At 43.5% G+C, this 20,291-nt stretch overlaps 1 protein-coding gene across 1 annotated transcript in view; it reads left to right on the plus strand.

Annotated features, from left to right (window-relative positions):
* The first annotated feature begins 550 nt into the window (after positions 1–550).
* Positions 551–20,291, plus strand: part of ANO2 (anoctamin 2) — a 318,321-nt gene continuing 298,580 nt past the window's right edge. The window contains exons 1-2 of the mRNA XM_075342181.1: positions 551–713; positions 16,984–17,168. Of these exons, the coding sequence (XP_075198296.1) occupies positions 551–713; positions 16,984–17,168 (348 nt within the window). The remainder of the gene's footprint in view (positions 714–16,983; positions 17,169–20,291) is intronic.

Raw genomic sequence — 20,291 nt, forward strand, 5'->3', positions numbered from 1 at the left:
AGCAGGTGATTACAAGGTAAACCTTTTAATATTTAAAGCAAGACAGCATCTTCTCATACCAAGTGTAACCTGAGATTAAAAGAAAAAAAAAAGACCTATAAAAGGCTCAACCCTTCACACTCTATAGCAGAACAGTTTTTTTTTGCCTCTACAAAGAGCATTGTTCTCTCTCCAACAATACCACAACATACAGAGAGCAGGACCCTGGGTATCATGCTTATTGGATTTCCCATCTTCTGGATTTTCCACGTTATTGCTCTTTTGTGCATTTCTACAAATGGAATGGCTTTTTATTTGACGACTGCCCTACGGGAGACAATACCTTCCCTTTGTGGCTCGTTTTCTAAAGAATTTTCCAAACTTAGTAATTATTAGGTGCCATAATTTCCGATTGTTTAGCGTATTTTTGTGTTATTTTTCGACTTGGCTTTGTTGGGGGATTTGTATTTTTGAAATTTTTCATTTTTTTTTTGTTAGACTATTGTTCTTCCAGGCTGATGATTACGTTACCAGAAGGTCTGGTGTTTGTCTAAAGTAGGTTCAGACTGGTATGGAATTAGCAGCCAGTACCATTGGCAAATTAAGACGGGTTAGAAGCAGAAGCAGATTGTACTCGGTAGCTTCACATTCACATCATCCTATTAGCAGTGTGTCAACTCTGAGCAGACAAATCCCTCAGTGCAATATGGAATCTTCCGCTGCACAACTAACCGGTGAGTTTATCCCTCCAAACTATTGAATTTTGTTCCTAATTTTCTTAACATTTACAATTTGTAAATTTGACATAATCCATCATTAACCACAGAGAGTGGCTATTGAATACACGATTTCTCCGAGGGAGTGTGTAGCAGGTGCACTGAGTATACACAAGATTCCTAATTTACTTGTTTTGTTAGTCTATAATATGATTATTCCTTTAACCTTTATCGTTTAGCATTACAAACATATTAAGTGTTTTTTTAAGTGTTTATATGGTCTTTGCCTTGGTTAATCCACTGGTATGTTATTTTATACATATATTGTAGTTTTTTTATTTTCTTAGGCTTTAAAAAATAATTTTTAGAATTTAGAAAACTAATCGCGTCACTCAATAATGTTGTATTTAAAGGCAAACATCATTGTTTTTAGAATAAATACAATTAAAAAAATATATAAATAATGTTAAAAAAATATTTCTGAGTGAGGTTAGTTATTATAATGGTATAATAAAAACTAAAAACAGATAAGATAGCTTTAGAGCGAGATGTTTTCTCCAACAGGTGGTGAACTAAAGGCTTTTTCTTCCATTATTAATAGGGTTGGATATTTGTAACTGTGCTTACAATAGACGTGTATAATGGTATTAGTTGTGTTGTGCTGCCTGAACTCAAACGTCTTACTACAAATAATTATTTTAAAAAATACCAATACATTTTAATGGTTGATATTACTAGGTTTCATAAAAGGAAAAAAACTCTCAAAAAGCTTATGGTTTTATTATATTAATTTTATATTGAGCCTATTCAGTGAATCCAGGACAATAATTAGCTTCAAGAATTTTAATAGTTTGGTTAACCCTTTAATGGCTCATTTATTTCTACTCAACGAGTAATTAGATTTCTGTAAAAATCCTTATTGCCGCATTGTAGAAAGAAAATCTAAAAATATTGTTGTTTGGAATGGGAGGCATGCTTTACTTAATCATTTGGAACAAATTACAAAAATACCATGTTAGTGTGATAGATTATAATAAAAAAAAGTACCTTTAAAATTTTTTATTTCTTTTTTTACTTACATTTCTTTTTCAGAACAGCAAAATTCTAAGAAATTTAAATGAAAAACATTTACATTTTTACTATTTGCATAGCAAATGCTCAGATGTACATGTGTTGAGTTCATTGTGGGTCCCAGATTTGACACACCTACTGTATATACTAATATAACTGATCCACACCTATATACAGATCCAGAACCACACCTACATACAGATCCAGAACAACACCTATATACAGATCCAGTGCCACATCCATCCAGAATCACACCTATATACAGATCCAGAACCACACCTATATCGAGATCCAGAGCCACATCCATATACAGGGCCAGAACCACACCAATATACAGATCTAGAGCCATACCTATATACAGATGCAGGACCACACCCATATACAGGTCCAGAAGCACACACACACACACACACACACACACACACACGCGCGCGCACACACACACACACACACACACACACACACACACACACACACACACACACATATATATATATCCAGAACCACATCTATATACAGATCCATACCCATATACAGGTCCAGAATCACATCAATATACAGATTCAGAGCCACACCTATATACAGACTTTTAACCACACCTATATACAGCTCCAGAACCACACCTATATACAGATCCAGAACCACATCCATATACAGGTCCAGAACCACACCAATATACAGATCCAGAGCCACATCCATATACAGGTCCAGAACCACACCAATATACAGATCTAGAGCCATACCTATATACAGATCCAGAGCCACACTCATATACAGGTCCAGAATCACACTAATATATAGATCCAGGACCACATCTATATACAGATCCAAAGCCACACCCATATACAGATCCAGAATCACATCAATATACAGATTCAGAGCCACAGCTATCTACAAATAGAGTCACACCTATATACAGATCCATAGCCACACCAATATACAAGTCCAGAATCATACTAATATACAGATTCAGAATCACATCTATATACAGGTCCAAAGCTACACCCATATACAGAATCACACCAATATACAGATTCAGAACCACATCTACATACAGATCCAGAGCCACACCCATATACAGGTCCAGAATCACACCAATATACAGATCCAGGGCCACACCTGTATACAGATCCAGAGCCAAACCTATGTACAGATCCACAGCCACTCCTATATTTAGATTGAGAGCCAAACGATATACAGAGCCCTGAAAAGAAATCTGTAAGTCAGAATGGCTATATTTTAGTCACCTCACCTCTTCCAAAAAATGAAATAAAAAGAGATCAGAAAGTTATATGGACCTTAACATGGTACCAATAAAAACTGTAGCTGATACTGCCTTATAATGATGCTCCAGAAGCAAGGATTAATGGAAACTATAAGCAGATGGGTAAGGAATTGGCTAAAAGTTAGGAAACAAAGAGTCGTTATAAATGATATATTCTCAAATTGGGCTATAGTCAGAAGTGGGGACCGCAGGGATCTGTGCTAGGACCGATTCTTTTTAATCTCTTTATTAATGACCTTGTGGATGGGATTGAAAGTAAATTGTCAGTCTTTGCTGATGACACCAAACTATGTAGGATATTAAATACTGACCTTGATAGGACAATATTACAAAATGATCTGGATAAGATATCGGAATGGGAAGACACTTGGTAATTGAGATTTAATGTTGATAAATGTAAAGTAATGCACCTAGGACGGAGTAATCCTATAGCTGCGTATACATTAAATGGAAGTAAACTCGTGACTACAGAACAGGAGAAGGACTTGGGTATTCTCATTACAAATAAGCTGAGCAGCAGCACTCAATGTCAGGCAGCAGCTGCTAAAGCAAACAAGATTTTAGGGTGTATAAAAAGAGAAATCAGATTCCGTGATCCCAACGTATTGTTACCCCTCTATAAATCACTTGTAAGGTCACATCTGGAATATGGGATCCAGTTTTGGACTCCACATTTTAAAAAGGACATTCAGAAATTAGAGTCAGTTCAAAGGCGGTTAACCAGACTACTACAAGAAATGGAAGGTATCCCATATGATGAGAGGTTGAAAAAGTTGAGCTTTTTTAACTTAGAATAAACGTCTCAGAGGAGATCTCATTTACAGTCATATGAAAAAGTTTGGGCACCCCTATTAATGTTAACCTTTTTTCTTTATAACAATTTGGGTTTTTGCAGCAGCTATTTCAGTTTCATATATCTAATAATTGATGGACTCAGTAATATTTCTGGATTGAAATGAGGTTTATTGTACTAACAGAAAATGTGCAATCCGCATTTAAACAAAATTTGACCAGTGCAAAAGTATGGGCACCTCAACATAAAAGTGACATTAATATTTTGTAGATCCTCCTTTTGCAAAACTCACAGCCTCTAGTCGCTTTCTGTAGCTTTTAATGAGTTCCTGGATCCTGGATGAAGGGATATTTGACCATTCCTGTTTACAAAACAATTCCAGTTCAGTTAAGTTTGATGGTCGCCGAGCATGGACAGCCGCTTCACATCATCCCACAGATTTTCAATGATATTCAGGTCTGGGGACTGGAATGGCCATTCCAGAACATTGTAATTGTTCCTCTGCATGAATGCCTGAGTAGATTTGGAGCGGTGTTTTGGATCATTGTCTTGCTGAAATATCCATCCCCTGCGTAACTTCAACTTCGTCACTGATTCTTGCACATTATTGTCAAGAATCTGCTGATACTGAGTTGAATCCATGCGACCCTCAACTTTAACAAGGTTCCCGGAGCCGGCATTGGCCACACAGCCCCAAAGCATGATGGAACCTCCACCAAATTTTACTGTGGGTAGCAAGTGCTTTTCTTGGAATGCCGTGTTTTTTTGCCTCCATGCATAACGCCTTTTTGTATGACCAAACAACTCAATCTTTGTTTCATCAGTCCACAGGATCTTCTTCCAAAATGTAACTGGCTTGTCCAAATATGCTTTTGCATACCTCAGGCGACTCTGTTTGTGGCGTGCTTGCAGAAATGGCTTCTTTCGCATCACTCTCCCATACAGCTTCTCCTTGTGCAACGTGCGCTGTATTGTTGACCAATGCACATTGACACCATCTGCAGCAAGATGAAGCTGCAGGTCTTTGGAGGTGGTCTGTGGATTGTCCTTGACTGTTCTCACCATTCTTCTTCTCTGCCTTTCTGATATTTTTCTTGGCCTGCCACTTCTGGGCTTAACAAGAACTGTACCTGTGTTCTTCCATTTCCTTACTATGTACCTCACAGTGGAAACTGACAGTTTAAGGCGGGCTTTGCACACTACGACATCGCAGGTGCGATGTCGGTGGGGTCAAATCGAAAGTGACGCACATCCGGCGTCACTTGTGATGTCGTAGTGTGTAAATCCTAGATGATACGATGAACGAGCGCAAAATCGTCGTCATCGTATCATCGCTGCAGCCTCCGACATTTCCATAATGCCGGGGGAGCGACAGGTACGATGTAGTTCCTCGTTCCTGCGGCCGCACACATCGCTGTGTGTGAAGCCGCAGGAGCGAGGAACTTCACCTTACCTGCCTCCCGGCTGCAATGAGAAGGACGGAGGTGGGCGGGATGTTTACATCCTGCTCATCTCCGCCCCTCCACTTCAATTGGCCGCCTGCCGTGTGACGTCACTGTGACGCCGCACGACCCGCCCCCTAAGGAAGGAGGCGGGTCGCCGGCCAGAGGGACGTCGCACGGCAGGTATGTGCGTGTAAAGCTGCCGTAGCGATAATAATCGCTACGGCAGCTTTCACTATATATCGAACGTGCGACGGGGGCGGGACTATCGCTGCAGCATCGGTAACACATTGTTACCGATGTTGCAACGTGCAAAGCCCGCCTAAATCTCTGAGACAACTTTTTGTACCTTCCCCTGAAGAACTATGCTGAATAATCTTTGTTTTCTGATCATTTGAGAGTTGTTTTGAGGAGCTCCTGATGCCACTCTTCATAGGAGATTCAAATAGGAGAACAACTTGCAAGTGGCCACCTTAAATACCTTTTCTCATGATTGGATACACCTGCCTATGAAGTTAAAAGCTCAATATGGTTACAAAACCAATTTAGTGCTTTAGTAAGTCAGTAAAAAGTAGTTAGGAGTGTTCAAATCAAGAAATTGATAAGGGTGCCCATACCTTTGCATCGGTCAAATTTTGGTTAAATGTGGATTGCACATTTTCTGTTAGTACAATAAACCTCATTTCAATCCAGAAATATTACTCAGTCCATCAGTTATTAGATATATGAAACTGAAATAGCTGTTGCAAAAACCCAAATTGTTATAAAGAAAAAAGGTTAACATTAATAGGGGTGCCCAAACTTTTTCATATGACTGTATATGTATAAATACATGTGTGGTCAACATAAAGGACTGGCACATGACTTATTCCTTCCAAAGACAACTAAGGGGTACTTTTCACGCTGCGACATCGCTAGCCGATTGTAGCGATGCCGAGCACGATAGTCCCCGCCCCCGTCGCAGATGCAATATCTTGTGATGGCATCACAGCGACGTCACACGGCAGGCGGCCAATAGAAGCGGAGGGGCGGAGATGAGCGTGACGTAAACATCCCGCCCACCTTCTTCCTTCCGCATTGCAGGCGGGACGCAGGTAAGGAGATGTTCCTCGCTCCTGCGGCTTCATACATAGCGATGTGTGCTGCCGCAGGAATGAGGAACAATATCGTACCTGTCGCTGCAGCGAAATTATGGAAATGACCGACACTACACAGATCACCGATTTACGACACTTTTGCAATCGCTTATCGGTGCTTCTAGGCTTTACACATTGCGACGTCATTACCGGCACCGGATTGTGCATCACTTTCGATTTGACCCCGACGATATCGCAGTAGCGATGTCACAACGTGCAAAGTACCCCTAAGGACCAGGGGGCATAAACTGCGGGTGGATGACAGATGATTCCGACAGATAAATAGGAAAGGGTTCTTTGCAGTTAGAGCAGTCAGACTGTGGAATGCCGACCACAAGAGGTAGTAATGGCAGATACTATAACAGCTTTTAAAAAAGGGCTGGATGATTTCCTCAGTACACAACATTGTGAGTTATAGATAATTTAATGACAAAATGTATAATTCGTAGTGGAAGGTTGAAATTGATGAACCCAAGTCTTTTTTTAACCTATGTAACCACATAAAAATCATTCCGTAATGCAACTCTCTCAACAGTAAAATAAAAAAGTTATCGTTCTTAGAATATGACGACACAAACAATTTTTTATTAAGTAGTAAAACAGAAATAAAAATATCTATTTGGTATAATTATAAATCTACTGACAAATAAAGTTAACATAATTTTCAACATAATGTGAACATTGTCAAAACAAACCTTTGAAAAAAAACAAGGAATTAATTACTGTTTTGTTTAGTTTTTTGGGGGGATTTTTCAGTTTCGCCCCATTTGGAATTTTTTTTTCCATTTTCACATAAATGGTGTTTAAAACTTCAACTCATTCTGCAAAAAATCAAGCCCTTATGTTGATGGAAAAATTCTAAAGTTATGTCTCTTGGAAGGCGAAGAGTGAAAAATGAAATGGAAAAACAAAAAATGGACATGTCTACAAAGGGTTGTATAGACCTTATGAGAGAGGGGGTACTTACTTTTAAAATCCAGGTGGGTAGCATGGTGGATCGGTGGTTACCTGAAAACCTACCAAGGCCAACATATGCAAGGAGTTTGTATGTTCTCCTCTTGTTTGCCTGGGTTTCCTCCCACCCTCCAAAGACTGATCGGGGATCTAGATTTCAAACAGGAGAAGAGAAGGGGTTAATGCCACGCATGAGCTAAATGAAGATGTAGAGTTGTTGATAAATTGATATCTTTTTTATTTCATAGGTCTAAGCGTTTCGAGGTAGAAACCTCTTCCTCAGGACCAGAATATCAACAAAGTTGCTTTGTTGCTATTCTGGTCCTGAGGAAGAGGTTTCTACCTCGAAACACGTAGACCTATGAAATACTGCTCGTGTCATCTGGTAATACCCTATCAGCGCTTCTTTTTTCTAGTTTTAATACGGGAATCTAGATTGTGAGCCTCAATGGGGAGAGTGATGATGACTTCTGTAAAGAGCTGTGGAATTGATGGCGCTATGTAAATGAGTAACATAGATAAATAAACAAAAAAATAATACTTTTTAAAAGTTTACCCACCTGTCTTAGCCTGTAGCTGGACTAAAGTCTAGAGAGACTAGAGAGGCAGAAAAACTTTCACAAGTGATGTCAGTTGTTTGAAAGGGGTTTTGGTGCACTGTCATGATTCTCCGGTGTCGGGGGTGGGCAGTCATGTGATCGTAAGTATGCAATTTGCAAACTCTTTGCCACATCAAGACTAGACTTATCCAGCCTCGCTCAGTTCTCTTGTAATGGGCAGGGCCGGGCACGTCTAGTTGACATGTGATCACATAGAGTGACTGCAGACTTTTACCCAGGCCTGACAATCTCTTCAACATTGTTTCTCAAATTAAGTACAATATCCTCGTCAGATTTAAGAAATCCTTTTAGAAAGGTATGCAGTATCATAGTGTTTAAGGTTGAAGGTAGACTTAAGTCCATCGAGTTCAACCCATGACCTAACCTAACATGATGATCAGAGGAAGACAAAAAACCCCATGGGGCCCATGGGGCAGACAGTAAGCGCCACTTTAGGGGAAAACTTTCCTTCCCGACTCGACATACGGCAATGTACCATAGTTAGTACAATAAAATCTGGGGAAACTCTTTTCAGACGGCCTTCTCTGTCTCCATTTACCATATGGGCTGGGAAAGAATACATTAATCTCACACATAGTAGTACAATATATGTTGATTAGAGTTGAGTGAGTACCTAACTTTTCGTACTCCCTATACTCACACAGTACTGCATATACTCGGGTATTCAATCCGAATAGCGTGTGCAATGCAAGTCAATGGGGAAAAACTGGCAAAGTATTATTATTATTATTTATTATTATTATAGCGCCATTTATTCCATGGCGCTTTACAAGTGAAAGAGGGTATACGTACAACAATCATTAACAGTACAAGACAGACTGGTATAGGAGGAGAGAGGACCCTGCCCGCGAGGGCTCACAGTCTACAGGAGGAGAGAGGACCCTGCCCACGAGGGCTCACAGTCTACAGGAGGAGAGAGGACCCTGCCCCCGAGGGCTCACAGTCTACAGGAGGAGAGAGGACCCTGCCCGTGAGGGATCACAGTCTACAGGAGGAGAGAGGACCCTGCCCCCGAGGGCTCACAGTCTACAGGAGGAGAGAGGACCCTGCCCACGAGGGCTCACAGTCTACAGGAGGAGAGAGGACCCTGCCCCCGAGGGCTCACAGTCTACAGGAGGAGAGAGGATCCTGCCCGTGAGGGATCACAGTCTACAGGAGGAGAGAGGACCCTGCCTCCGAGGGATCACAGTCTACAAGAGGAGAGAGGACCCTGCCCGTGAGGGATCACAGTCTACAGGAGGAGAGAGGACCCTGCCCACGAGGGCTCACAGTCTACAGGGAATGGGTGAGGATACAATGTGTGAGGACAGAGCTGGTTGCGAAGTGGTGTACTGGACTGAGGGCTATTGTAGGTTGTAGGCTTGTTGGAAGAGATGGGTCTTCAAGTTCCTCTTGAAGCTTTCCACGGTAGGCGAGAGTCTGATATGCTGAGGTAGAGCCCAAATACTACTATTCGTGGAAGTAGCGAATAGTATGGAATTTGGGTTACTCGCTACATTGTGAGTATTCCCCATTGACTTGCATTAAACACACTAATCTGAACGAATACGTAAGTATTAGACAGGACTTGTTATGAGTATAGCGAGTACAAATAGTTAGGTAGTCACTCAACTTTAATGTTGATGTTTGTGCTTATTTCCCTATACCGGTAGTTGCATGTAGTAAGAAAATATTTTACTGGATTATAAGACGCACCCCAAATTCAGAGCAAGAAAAGGTGAAGAAACAAATAGGGTCCATCTTGTAATCTGGTGGTGTCTTACTGGAGGGGGAAGTAGCGGTGGTGGAGGAGGCTGCGTTGGTGCAGCGGCGAAGGCTGAGGCTGTGGCGGAGGCTGGGGCTGGGGTTGCAGCAGAGACTGGGCCGTGAGCTGCGGCAGAGGCTGGTGCTTCTGTGCTTGGGCTTGGGCTGCGGTGGCTGCTGCTGCTGCGGAGGCTGGGGTTCGGACTGTGGTGGAGGCTGGTGCTGCTGTGCTGGGGCAGCTGTGCTGGGGCTCGGGCTGCGGCGGTTGCTGCTGCGGCAGTTGCGGATGGTGAGGAGTTCAAAGAAATCGAGCCTGGAGTCAGCACAGATTGCGCTCTAGACTCAATGTCAAGCCGAGATCTCATCTGCGTAAGCGCCACCTCCAGGCACCATTTCCCTGAAGTCCACTGGAGGGAGATCAACGGGCTGGAGGCGGCACCTGCGCAGATGATAGTTTGAGCCGAGAGCTGCAACTGCGCACGCGCCGACTTCAGGCGGCATTATTTGAAGTCCTCACTGCCTGACCCGCAACACCAGTAAAGCCACCGGAGACCCCGCACAGCAGCCCCAGCATCAGCCGACGGACGCCCGCGTAGACCCCGCACAGCTGCTACAGCAGCCGGAGACCCCGCACAGCAGCTGCTGACAGTGCACAGCTGCCCCTGCACCGGCTTCCGCAGACCCCACACTAGCCCAGCCACCGCAGCCCCTGCACTGCCACCGCAGCATTCCCCTGGGCCCTTGCGACCCCTCTCCACCACCCCAGTAAGCTACATTCAGATTATAAGATGCACCCCTCACTTTTCTTCCAACGTCTTGGGAGGAAAAGTGCGTCTCATAATCCAAAAAATACGGTACTTAATTGTAAAATAGTTAGTCTTATGACTTGCGACTGCCACTATATGGTTTACAACACACTCTTTCGTTAAACATGTATCTTTGCATGGCCTATTTGTCTACCGGAAGGAAAACTGCAGTCTGAATAGAGCTTTACAGATCCTCTTTAATATTGTATGAGAAATGATATAGTATGTTTGAATCTATATCTATGTCATTACAGTACTCATGAGTAAGATACTGGTGGAACTCATAGATTATGTTGCATAAGTTGGTGCATACCTTGGTCTCTAGGTGTTGGCCTACACCAATGTTTTCCAACCTTGGGCTCAATTTTGGGACCACAGACCTGTAGCCTTTGATATCGACCATGTACATTGAAATGCAATGGAACTGTTATATCTAGCTAATTAGAGATCACTTGTTTTTTGTAGAAGGATGCAACTATACATTGAAAATCCTTCCAGTTAATTTTGACTCAACATATCTCAAGATGGGTGATGCGAGATGACCTTCTTTGAAAAAACAAACATCATTTCTCAATACTGTGCTGGGAGATATTTATACTTTATGTCACCAGCAAGCAGTTATGATTGGCATTGCAGACTTTGAAGGGATTGTCCGGGTAAATTAATTTGATGACCTATGTAAAGGATAGGTCATCAATAGTGATGAGTGAGCACTGAAATGCTGAAGTGCTCATTACTCGAATCGAGCAGGTCGGACTGTTGTATGGGCTTGATCTTGAGTAATGATTATAATGGAAGTCAGTTGGAAACTTGAGCATTTTACAGAAGCTCCTAACAGGAGGGTCGAAAATGAGATCTCTCTTTGTCTCTCGGGCTTCCGGTAAAATGAGAATATGCCCGCCAGGAGATTGAGCTCCCGTATGACCGAGCACTGAGCATCTTGAGTACCCTGTTACTCGATCAAGCAGTGATGACTAAGCTGTCATCCCTTACGGAAAATCTAATTACTTCAGGTTTTATGTGCTAAGATATTAGAAGAACAGAGCATGGCACTATTAGGTACTTGACTCCTCTACTCATGGGCCATTGGTGTGACGATAAGAGCAAGTTGAAGACCCCAACTGTATGGAATAATTCTTGTATGGTTTAGTGGTGCTTGTGTAATAGGGGTTTCTTCTTTGACAGTTTCAGCCATACTTCTACACCTTCAATGGTCTATAATTCTGGAGTGTTTCACCGGCAGAGACCTGAGTTGTTAAAAGTCTCCCATCCTTCATGAGTGGGTCATTTGTGTAAATGTTTTCCTATGTGGTTATTGTGAGAAAAATACACTTCATTTTGACTTTTCTTCTCTGGCACCTTCTACCACTTCTTGTTTCTTTTTTATAGATCCCCAAATGTAGTGAAAGGGCCTCAATGTGAAGGGCCTACTGTAATAAGCATGAAAAACGGTTTGGTGTCTGTCCCCACCTCATTGCCCCGTCTTTAATCTGTGGATCAATTACTCTCAGGTATCAGGGGACAGTTCTTCTGAAGTCCTGCCCTCCATCCCCCATTTTACTATCCAATAGTACAAAAGGAGATCACAACAACCTGAGTTTGGCCCCAACTTTCCAAAGGCATCATGGTTCCTCTGTCATAGATGTGTCACAGCCTGTCACGAAGGTATCACGGCCAGCTGAGAATCCAGTGGCAGCGAATGCTAGAAGATCACAGAGATTGATGGCACGTGTTGTTATCTGATAGTTCTCTGTTTTCAAAGCCAGTGGACTCTGTGACCCTGGAGTAATGTTGTCCTTCCTCTCAGTTGCTATCCTCTGACTTCCTTTATTAACCTCACCCTGGGGTGGTTTAGGTGCTGTTTATAGTTTGTTCCTTGCTGTGCTCTGGTGAGGTCATCTTCTGCTGCTTCTGAGCCTTCTGTGGTTGCTGCTGCTCAGATAAGGGTTTGTCCTTTGATATCTACCAGGGCTCTGGTGATTTTAGTCATGTTTTCCCTGTGTTGTTCCTTTGTGTCTTCCTTTGATGTTGGCGGTGTTGACTTTGCACTCATACCCTCCATCCTTACTTGGGTCACATTTGCCAGGGTAAAACAGGGCCCCAGGTATCCAGCTCAGTGATGGTTATGGAGCCAGTATAGGGTTGGTGAGGGCCTTGATGATGAGCTGCAAGTTGTTGTTGGGAGTCTCCACTTCCCCCTTTGCCTAGCTATAAGGCATTGCTTCCCCCTTCCTGTGTGTTGTCCTATAGGGTTGGCATAGCCTCTCTCCCCTGTCATGACATTCCCTTTATGACATCATAAACCTGGCCCAATAGCCTCCCAATTTTCTATGCAAATGTGACGCCCCTGGACTATCAGGTCATCACAGGGTACTGCACACTCTTTTCCCTTAGTGCAGTATTCAAATCCCTCATGGTTCTGTGTCCCCAACTTACAGTGCTGCCTCCAACAGCAAATCAAATCCTACCACACAACACCCACCAGACACATCAGTGGGTGGCTTGAGTGGAATAGGGCCACCCACCTAGGGGTCAGGAAGGGGGGTGAGGAGTGTTGAGCAGAGAAGTTGAGCAGAGAAGTTGTGGAGAGGAGGTTAGGAGTAGTGGCTGCGAGGAGAAGCTTACTAGGGTGCAGACGGTTGTCTGGACCTAGAGGAGTCGGACCCCCGGTTGCAGGGGATTGAGGCTAGGTGCCTGGGACCTGTCAGAGAGGACGGTCAGCAGCCTGGTCCTATCAACGGTCCGGTACCAAAGGCACGGTGGGGTACACGGACCCTAGGTCGGGGAGAAGCTTCAGGAAACCCGGCAATTAGCCTGCGGAGCCTTTATGGACTGTTCCCACCAGCTCCAGAATCAGGGCACTAGCGTAATGAGGAGGATAGGGCCTTCCACATATGCAGCTCACTAATTTCCAAGCGTGAGCCCTCAGAGCAGGCTCCCACACTTAGCCATAGTGGGGAGCTGGGCCCGGTAAGTTCCATACTACCGGGCCACTTCAGTGAATCTAAACTTTGTGTCAGGAGGTAGGTCACGGATCACCAGGCAGCACTGCAGGGGACGGGACCCGGATGAGCTCCCCTTGAGAGGCAGCAGCACCAGAGACTTGGTTTACCCGGTTGTCAGTGTCTGCTTATTGGCTGAGTGAGTACATGAGTGATTTCCCTCTTCACAGCACCCAGTATCACCTCCCAGAGCCCCGGGGCCTACCCCTACCCATGGAGGGTAACAACACCTTGCTGCCTCATTTCATCACCCTGGGTACTCCCAACGGCAGCGGCGGTACTCCCAATTACCGCACACCATGGGTGGCGTCACGAACTATCATCCCCCTGTAAATATCCCCTTTTAATTTAGAATGTGGCCCTGAGCCCCCGGGTCCGGAGACCCTCGAGCCATGAACGGACATTGCCTTCGGATCTGAGCGGTTCGATCCGCTGCTGTGGCGGCACACATACATTTCTATCATCTTTTCTTGTATACTCCATAGCTACTAGTTGTGTTATTGTGGTCTCTGTTAACCCTGGATTACCCATTCAGCAATCCAGCTTTTCATGATCATTTGACAAAATCCTGAAAAAAATATACAGTAAATTGCAAACATAAATATTTTCTATGGTCTCATTCTTTGTAGAATAGTGGAGCTTCCATGATGACCTCAATCACAATATCACATTTCATATGCCACAAAACAAATTCGGCATTGTATGTAATATATATGTAAACAGCGTGTTATTAGGGACAGAAGAATGTATACAAAGCATGTTTGTACGGTAGAGAAAATTGCCCTGGCTTAAAGGACAACCACCGGTTTTATATAGTAGAGACAACCACCGGTTTCATATAGTATAACGATGTATGTATACAAGGTAAATATAACAGGAGGGTACTCACAAGTAGAAGATCTCAGTGTCTATATACCGCAAACTGCTAAACCTGGTAACTAGGCACAGATACTTTTTGTTCTCAAGTGCAGCTTTTTTAAAAGATATTTCAATCTATTATTTCTTAAAGGGGTTGTCCAGAACATTGAATAAATCACCACTGTCAAATCAGTGGCGGTCCAACAACTGGTGCCCCCCACCGATCAGCGGTGGCTGGATATACACTACAGTTCAAAAGTTTAGGGTCACTTAGATATTTCCTTATTTTTGAAAGAAGAGCACATTTTTTTTTCAATGAAGCTAACATTAAATTACACAGAAATCCACTCTATACATTGTTAATGTGGTAAATGACTATGCTAGCTGCAAACGTCTGTTTTTTAATGCAATATCTACATAGGTGTATAGAGGCCCATTTCCAACAACCACCACTCCAGTGTTCTAATGGTACATGGTGTTTGCTAACTGTGTTAGAAGGCTAATGGATGTTTAAAAATCCCTTGAAAACCCTTGTGCAAGTATGTTAGCACAGCTGAAATCAGTTTTGCTGATTAGAGAAGCTGTAAAACTGACCTTCCTTTGAGCTAGTTGAGAATCTGGAGCATTACATTTGTTGGTTCCATTAAACTCTCAAAATGGCCAGAAAAAGAGAACTTTCATGTGAAACTCGACAGTCTATTCTTGTTCTTAGAAATGAAGGATATTCCATGCGAGAAATTGCCAAGAAACTGAAGATTTCCTACAACGGTGTGTACTACTCCCTTCAGAGGAGAGCAGAAACAGGCTCTAACCAGAGTAGAAAGAGAAGTGGGAGGCCGCGCTGCACAACTGAGCAACAAGACAAGTACATTACAGGCTCTAGTATGAGAAATCGACGCCTCACAGGTCCTAAACTGACAGCTTCATTACATAGTACCCACAAAACACCAGTGTCACCGTCTACAGTGAAGAGGCAACTCCAGGATGCTGGCCTTCAGGGCAGAGGGGCAAAGAAAAAGCCATATCTGAGACTGGCTAATAAAAGGAAAAGATTAATATGAGCAAAAGAACACAGACATTGGACAGAGGAAGATTGGAAATCAAAGTTTGAGGTGTTTGGATCAAACAAAAGAACATTTGTGAGATGCAGAACAACTGAAAAGATGCTGGAAGAGTGCCTGACGCCATCTGTCAAGCATGGTGGAGGTAATGTGATGGTCTGGGGTTGCTTTGTTGCAGGTAAAGTGGGAGATTTGTACAAGGTAAAAGGGATTTTGAATAAGGAAGGCTATCACTCCATTTTGCAATGCCATACCCTGTGGACAGAGATTGATTGGAGCCAGTTTCATCCTACAACAGGACAATGACCCAAAGCAATGTCCAAATTATGCATGAACTATTTAGGGAAGAAGCCAGCAGCTGGTATTCTGCCTGTAATGGAGTGGCCAGCCCAGTCACCAGATCTCAACCCCATAGAGCTGTTGTGGGAGCAGCTTGACCGTATGGTGCGCAAAAAGTGCCCATCAAGCCAATCCAACTTGTGAGAGGGGGGAAGCATGGGGCGAAATGTCTCCAGATTACCTCCGCAAATGAACAGCTAGAATGCCAAAGGTCTGCAAAGCTGGAATTGCTGCAAAGGAGCATTCTGTGCCGAAAGCAAAGTGTGAAGATAAAATTATTTCATGTAAAAATCATTATTTCTAACCTCGTCACTGTCTGGACGATATTCTCTATTCATTATGCAACTCATCTGATAAATAAAAGTAGGATTTTTCATAGAAAAGACAAAATTGTCTGTGTGACCCCAAACTTTTGAACGGTAGTGTAAACAGTGTGTAAAGTGGTAAAATCATAGCCTTGTACACTCTATAGTGGCTGTTCCTGAGTACCAGCAGCCATTAACTTCATTCATTACATCTATCTATCTATCTATCTACAATTCATCTATATAATCTCTTTGCTAACATTCTCATTTCTTTTTTTCTTTTTTCTTTCTTTCTCTCTTCTTTCCTTCATTTCTTTCCCTTTATCTTTAATTTTCTCTCTCCTTCCTTCTTTCCTTCCTTCCATTCCTTCAATCTTTCTTTCTTTCTCTCTCTAATTCTTCCTTCTTTCTCATTCTTTGTTTCTTTCTTTCTTTCTTTCCTTCTAGCTTTCTTTCTCTTTCTTTCTCTCTCTTCTTTTCTCTTTCATTCGTTCTTTTTTCTTTCTTTTTCTTTCTTTCTTTCTTCTTTCCTTTATCTTGCTCTTACTCTTTTTTCTCTTTCTTTTTCTCTGTCTGTTCAGTTCTTTCTTTCCTTCTTTCTTTCTTTCTCTTTCTTTCTTTCTTTCTTTCTTTCTTTCTTTCTTTCTTTCTTTCTTTCTTTCTCTCTTTCATTCTTGCCTCCTTTATTTTGCTCTTTCTCTTTTTTTTTCTCTCTCTCTTTATTCATTTTTTTTTCTTTTTCTCACTCTTTTCTTTCTCTCTCTTCCTTCTTTCTTTATTTTGTTTCTTCTAAATCTCTATGTAATCTATTATGTATTATATCATTATATTTATTAGTTGGTTGCAGACTAACTCAGCATTTTTCTTTTTCAGATATTCCTTTATCTGTAAATCAACTGAGCAATGGGCAGCAGCAAAGATCAGGAACAGGGAGTCCTAAAAGCACACAGAAGTCCAAATACCTGGCAGTCACCCAGTATCTCCCTTCCTCGTATCCTCAGCAAGGAAACATTAATGGTGCTTTTGAACCGTCCTGTGTGGACATCCAAAATAGCTCAGTAAGTACTGTGCTCCAATAATCAATAATAAGACTACAAGATGTTCACAAGTAACACTTCGGAATGGTGGCTGCCCTACATGATAATGTCTGACCCTTTAATGACTCTTGACGGAAAGTAAATGTCAATCCAGGAAGGTATCTACAAACAACCTGTTTCTGGATGTTTGCCCTTCATCAGTGCAGAACAGAGTATCGCTGGTTGAGTATGATGTTGTTTCTTAAAGTGACCCTCTGAACCGTGGTTTATTGATTCAACGGGTTTCAAAGCTGCCATCGGGAAAATGAAAAAGCATAAGCTTGGTTTTCTCACTTTACTGTTTAAAAGTGAGGTGGCTTCGAAACGCGTTGAATCAATAAACCATGGTTCTTGAATAACGCTCAGCATCATTATTGGCAGGCAACGCATATTAAACACTAATCATCCTCTCGCCTAAGTACTACCAAGAAAAAATAGCTATCCAGTAAGTCAAAAGTAAACCTGACAGCTGGATCATGCTGCCAGAACCATGGTTATCAGAGTCTGGCTGTGTTATTTTAGAGAAACATAGCCATTCAGGAAGCCCCTATTATGGTCGCCGAGGAGTGGTGGGCATCCAGGAGTGGACCCACTGGGCGGTACACCAGACTCTCCTGGAGGAGCTAACCTTGAGCTAATCCCCTATGCAGGGACTGTCAGGCGCAGCCCCAGGGGCCTAAACGCACAACTGCCAAGACCAGTCGTATCCGACAGGACAGTCTCTGAAGTCCAGTATGGATGTGCACAGAGGTAACGGCACAGACCAGGAATTACAGGCAACAGGACGTGGTATCCCAGATATGGCAGCATGGAGGTGGTGGCTCAGACGTGGTAGTCCAGAAGTGGTGACTCAGATGTGGCTGCACGGAGGTGGTAACTCAGATGTAGCTGCATGGAGGTGGTAACTCAGATGTGACAGCACAGAGGTGGTGTTAGCAGCTGGCTCTAGGAAGAGACACCGATTAGTAGGTACAGGCAACTGGTACTAGGACAAGTGATGCAGGACTAGACATAGTAACAGGTATGGGACTTGAGAACTAGCAACACACTACAGATAGGGGAGGTGCCTGAGCAATGCAGCCTAAGGGAAAAATGTCTTAAATACCTTCAGGATGATAGCTGACCTCAAGGGTCACTTCCTGGTAATAGGACGCGGTCCTTTAAGAAACGAGGTATGGCCGAGAACCCACCCTTCTGGCACTCCCATAATGCCTGCGTGTAGCCTGGAAGTAGGAAGAGGCCTCGGCAGGCCCCGGAGCAGGAATGGGGCACATGGGCCTGCCGAGGCATGAGAGCAGGGGTGTGCAGGGGTGCTGCCCTCGGACCGGGCGCTACACCTCTGCCTCAATCTCTTTGACTTACAGATCTCTCCCTATGGATATACATAGAAAGCTGTCAACCTAAGGGAGTGAGAAGAAACTGATGGGGGTCCGCCTTGGACTAATCATTAATGACACATTGTCCTCGGTTGTTTTTTCAAACTCTGCTTTCTCTGATACGCCGCAGTGTTTCACTGTAATACATATGTGGCTGCAATATTGGTGCCAGACTGGTCGATGCTGCTTGGGATTCAGGCAACATGAATCATATGGCAGGTTCTTAATGAGCCATAGAGCATGAGAAGGGATAAATGCCAAGACAGAAACTCCTTACAGATACAGATAGATCAACATGAAGCAGGTGGATAAGTGAAAACTATGCATAGGAGATAGAGAGATCAATAGATATGATTTCTATAGGTCAGGCGTGCACAACCTGCAACTCGGAGGCCACCTGTGGCCCTCCATTCCATTTTCTAGAACTTTCAACCTTCTGTGTATATTAGTTTCCATGTGAAAAGATGTAGCAGACAACACGGGAGCAGGGATGGTCAATTACGAAAAGAGCATTGTGTACCCATGTCTGAGTCCCGCATACATGGAGAGATTCGGGTTCCTAAACTCCTCTTTAGCACTCTGTAAAGTCATATGTGAGTTAGAGTGGTGGTTGCCTCAGCATGAAGTTATATCTATGCTATTTTAAGGAAATTATGAAATGCCGCCAACACCCCTAGTCTTCACCCTTGGAAGTTGTTTCAATATGTGTCACAGGGGTGTACGGATGGAACAGAGGCTCCTAGGCTGACCCTGAAACTGGGGCCTCTGTGCCTCTTATCTCGAAGGTAGACTTGATGGTAGCCTGCTTTGAGCCTCCAACATGGCCCTGTCTACTGTCCAAGTCCTGATACTACTTCCCACCACCCAGGGAGCTGGCCAGAAACCCAGTAACCAAAACTCCACAAATAATCACAGACAGGTAAATGAAAACTTGTACACACCACACTCAAACACAAAGGAGGGACAGCATGTAGCCTGAGGAGTAACCCAAAAGGGGTAGGAAATAAATACCCAACTGGAGGACTCACACACCATGAAGAACCACAACTTGCAGATCACCATACAACTGGATAACCACAGGAACCAGGAAGCAAAAAGCTATATCCGGCACCCAGCCCCAGTGTCTAGAAGCTTATAAACGGTGAGTGCAGCTGGTGGTGATCAGCAGCCTGGGCTCCCAGCAAATGATCACAAGCCAGTACTGGAGAGCAGTGAAGCCAGAACCAGCCAATGCCAAATAAAGGCTGTGCAACTAAGTGATCCCAGGCTGTTTCTGCAGTGTGAACAGAGTCTGACACTGTTGTGACATCCAACGAGTGCAACGCTGAACACCGCATGTGTGACGCCCTGGCCTATCAGGTAGTCACAGGGTATTGTGCAATCTGCCCTTCTGTGCAATATCCATCTCCTCCTTGGTTACAGGTCCCTAACCAAATGGTGTTGCCAAAGACCAGCTAATCAAAATCCTAAGAACACTCTGCACCACACCCACCAGACACACCAGTGGATGGCCTGAGTGGAATAAGGTTGCCCACTTGGGGGGTTGGTTAAGGGGAGGTCAGGAGTGTCAAGAGTCAGTCAGTTGGAGTCAGACAGAGTGTAGAGTTGGAAGTGAAGGAGAGAGGAGGTCAGGAGCTGGGCTCCTTGGAACTACTAGGTAGCAGACGTTGGTCTAGGCCTGGTAGGAGCTGGACCCCCCATTGCAGGGGATCGTGACAAGGGGCACGGC

This window comes from Anomaloglossus baeobatrachus, chromosome 4 (assembly GCF_048569485.1).
Source record: "Anomaloglossus baeobatrachus isolate aAnoBae1 chromosome 4, aAnoBae1.hap1, whole genome shotgun sequence".
In the NCBI taxonomy this organism is placed as follows: domain Eukaryota; kingdom Metazoa; phylum Chordata; class Amphibia; order Anura; family Aromobatidae; genus Anomaloglossus; species Anomaloglossus baeobatrachus.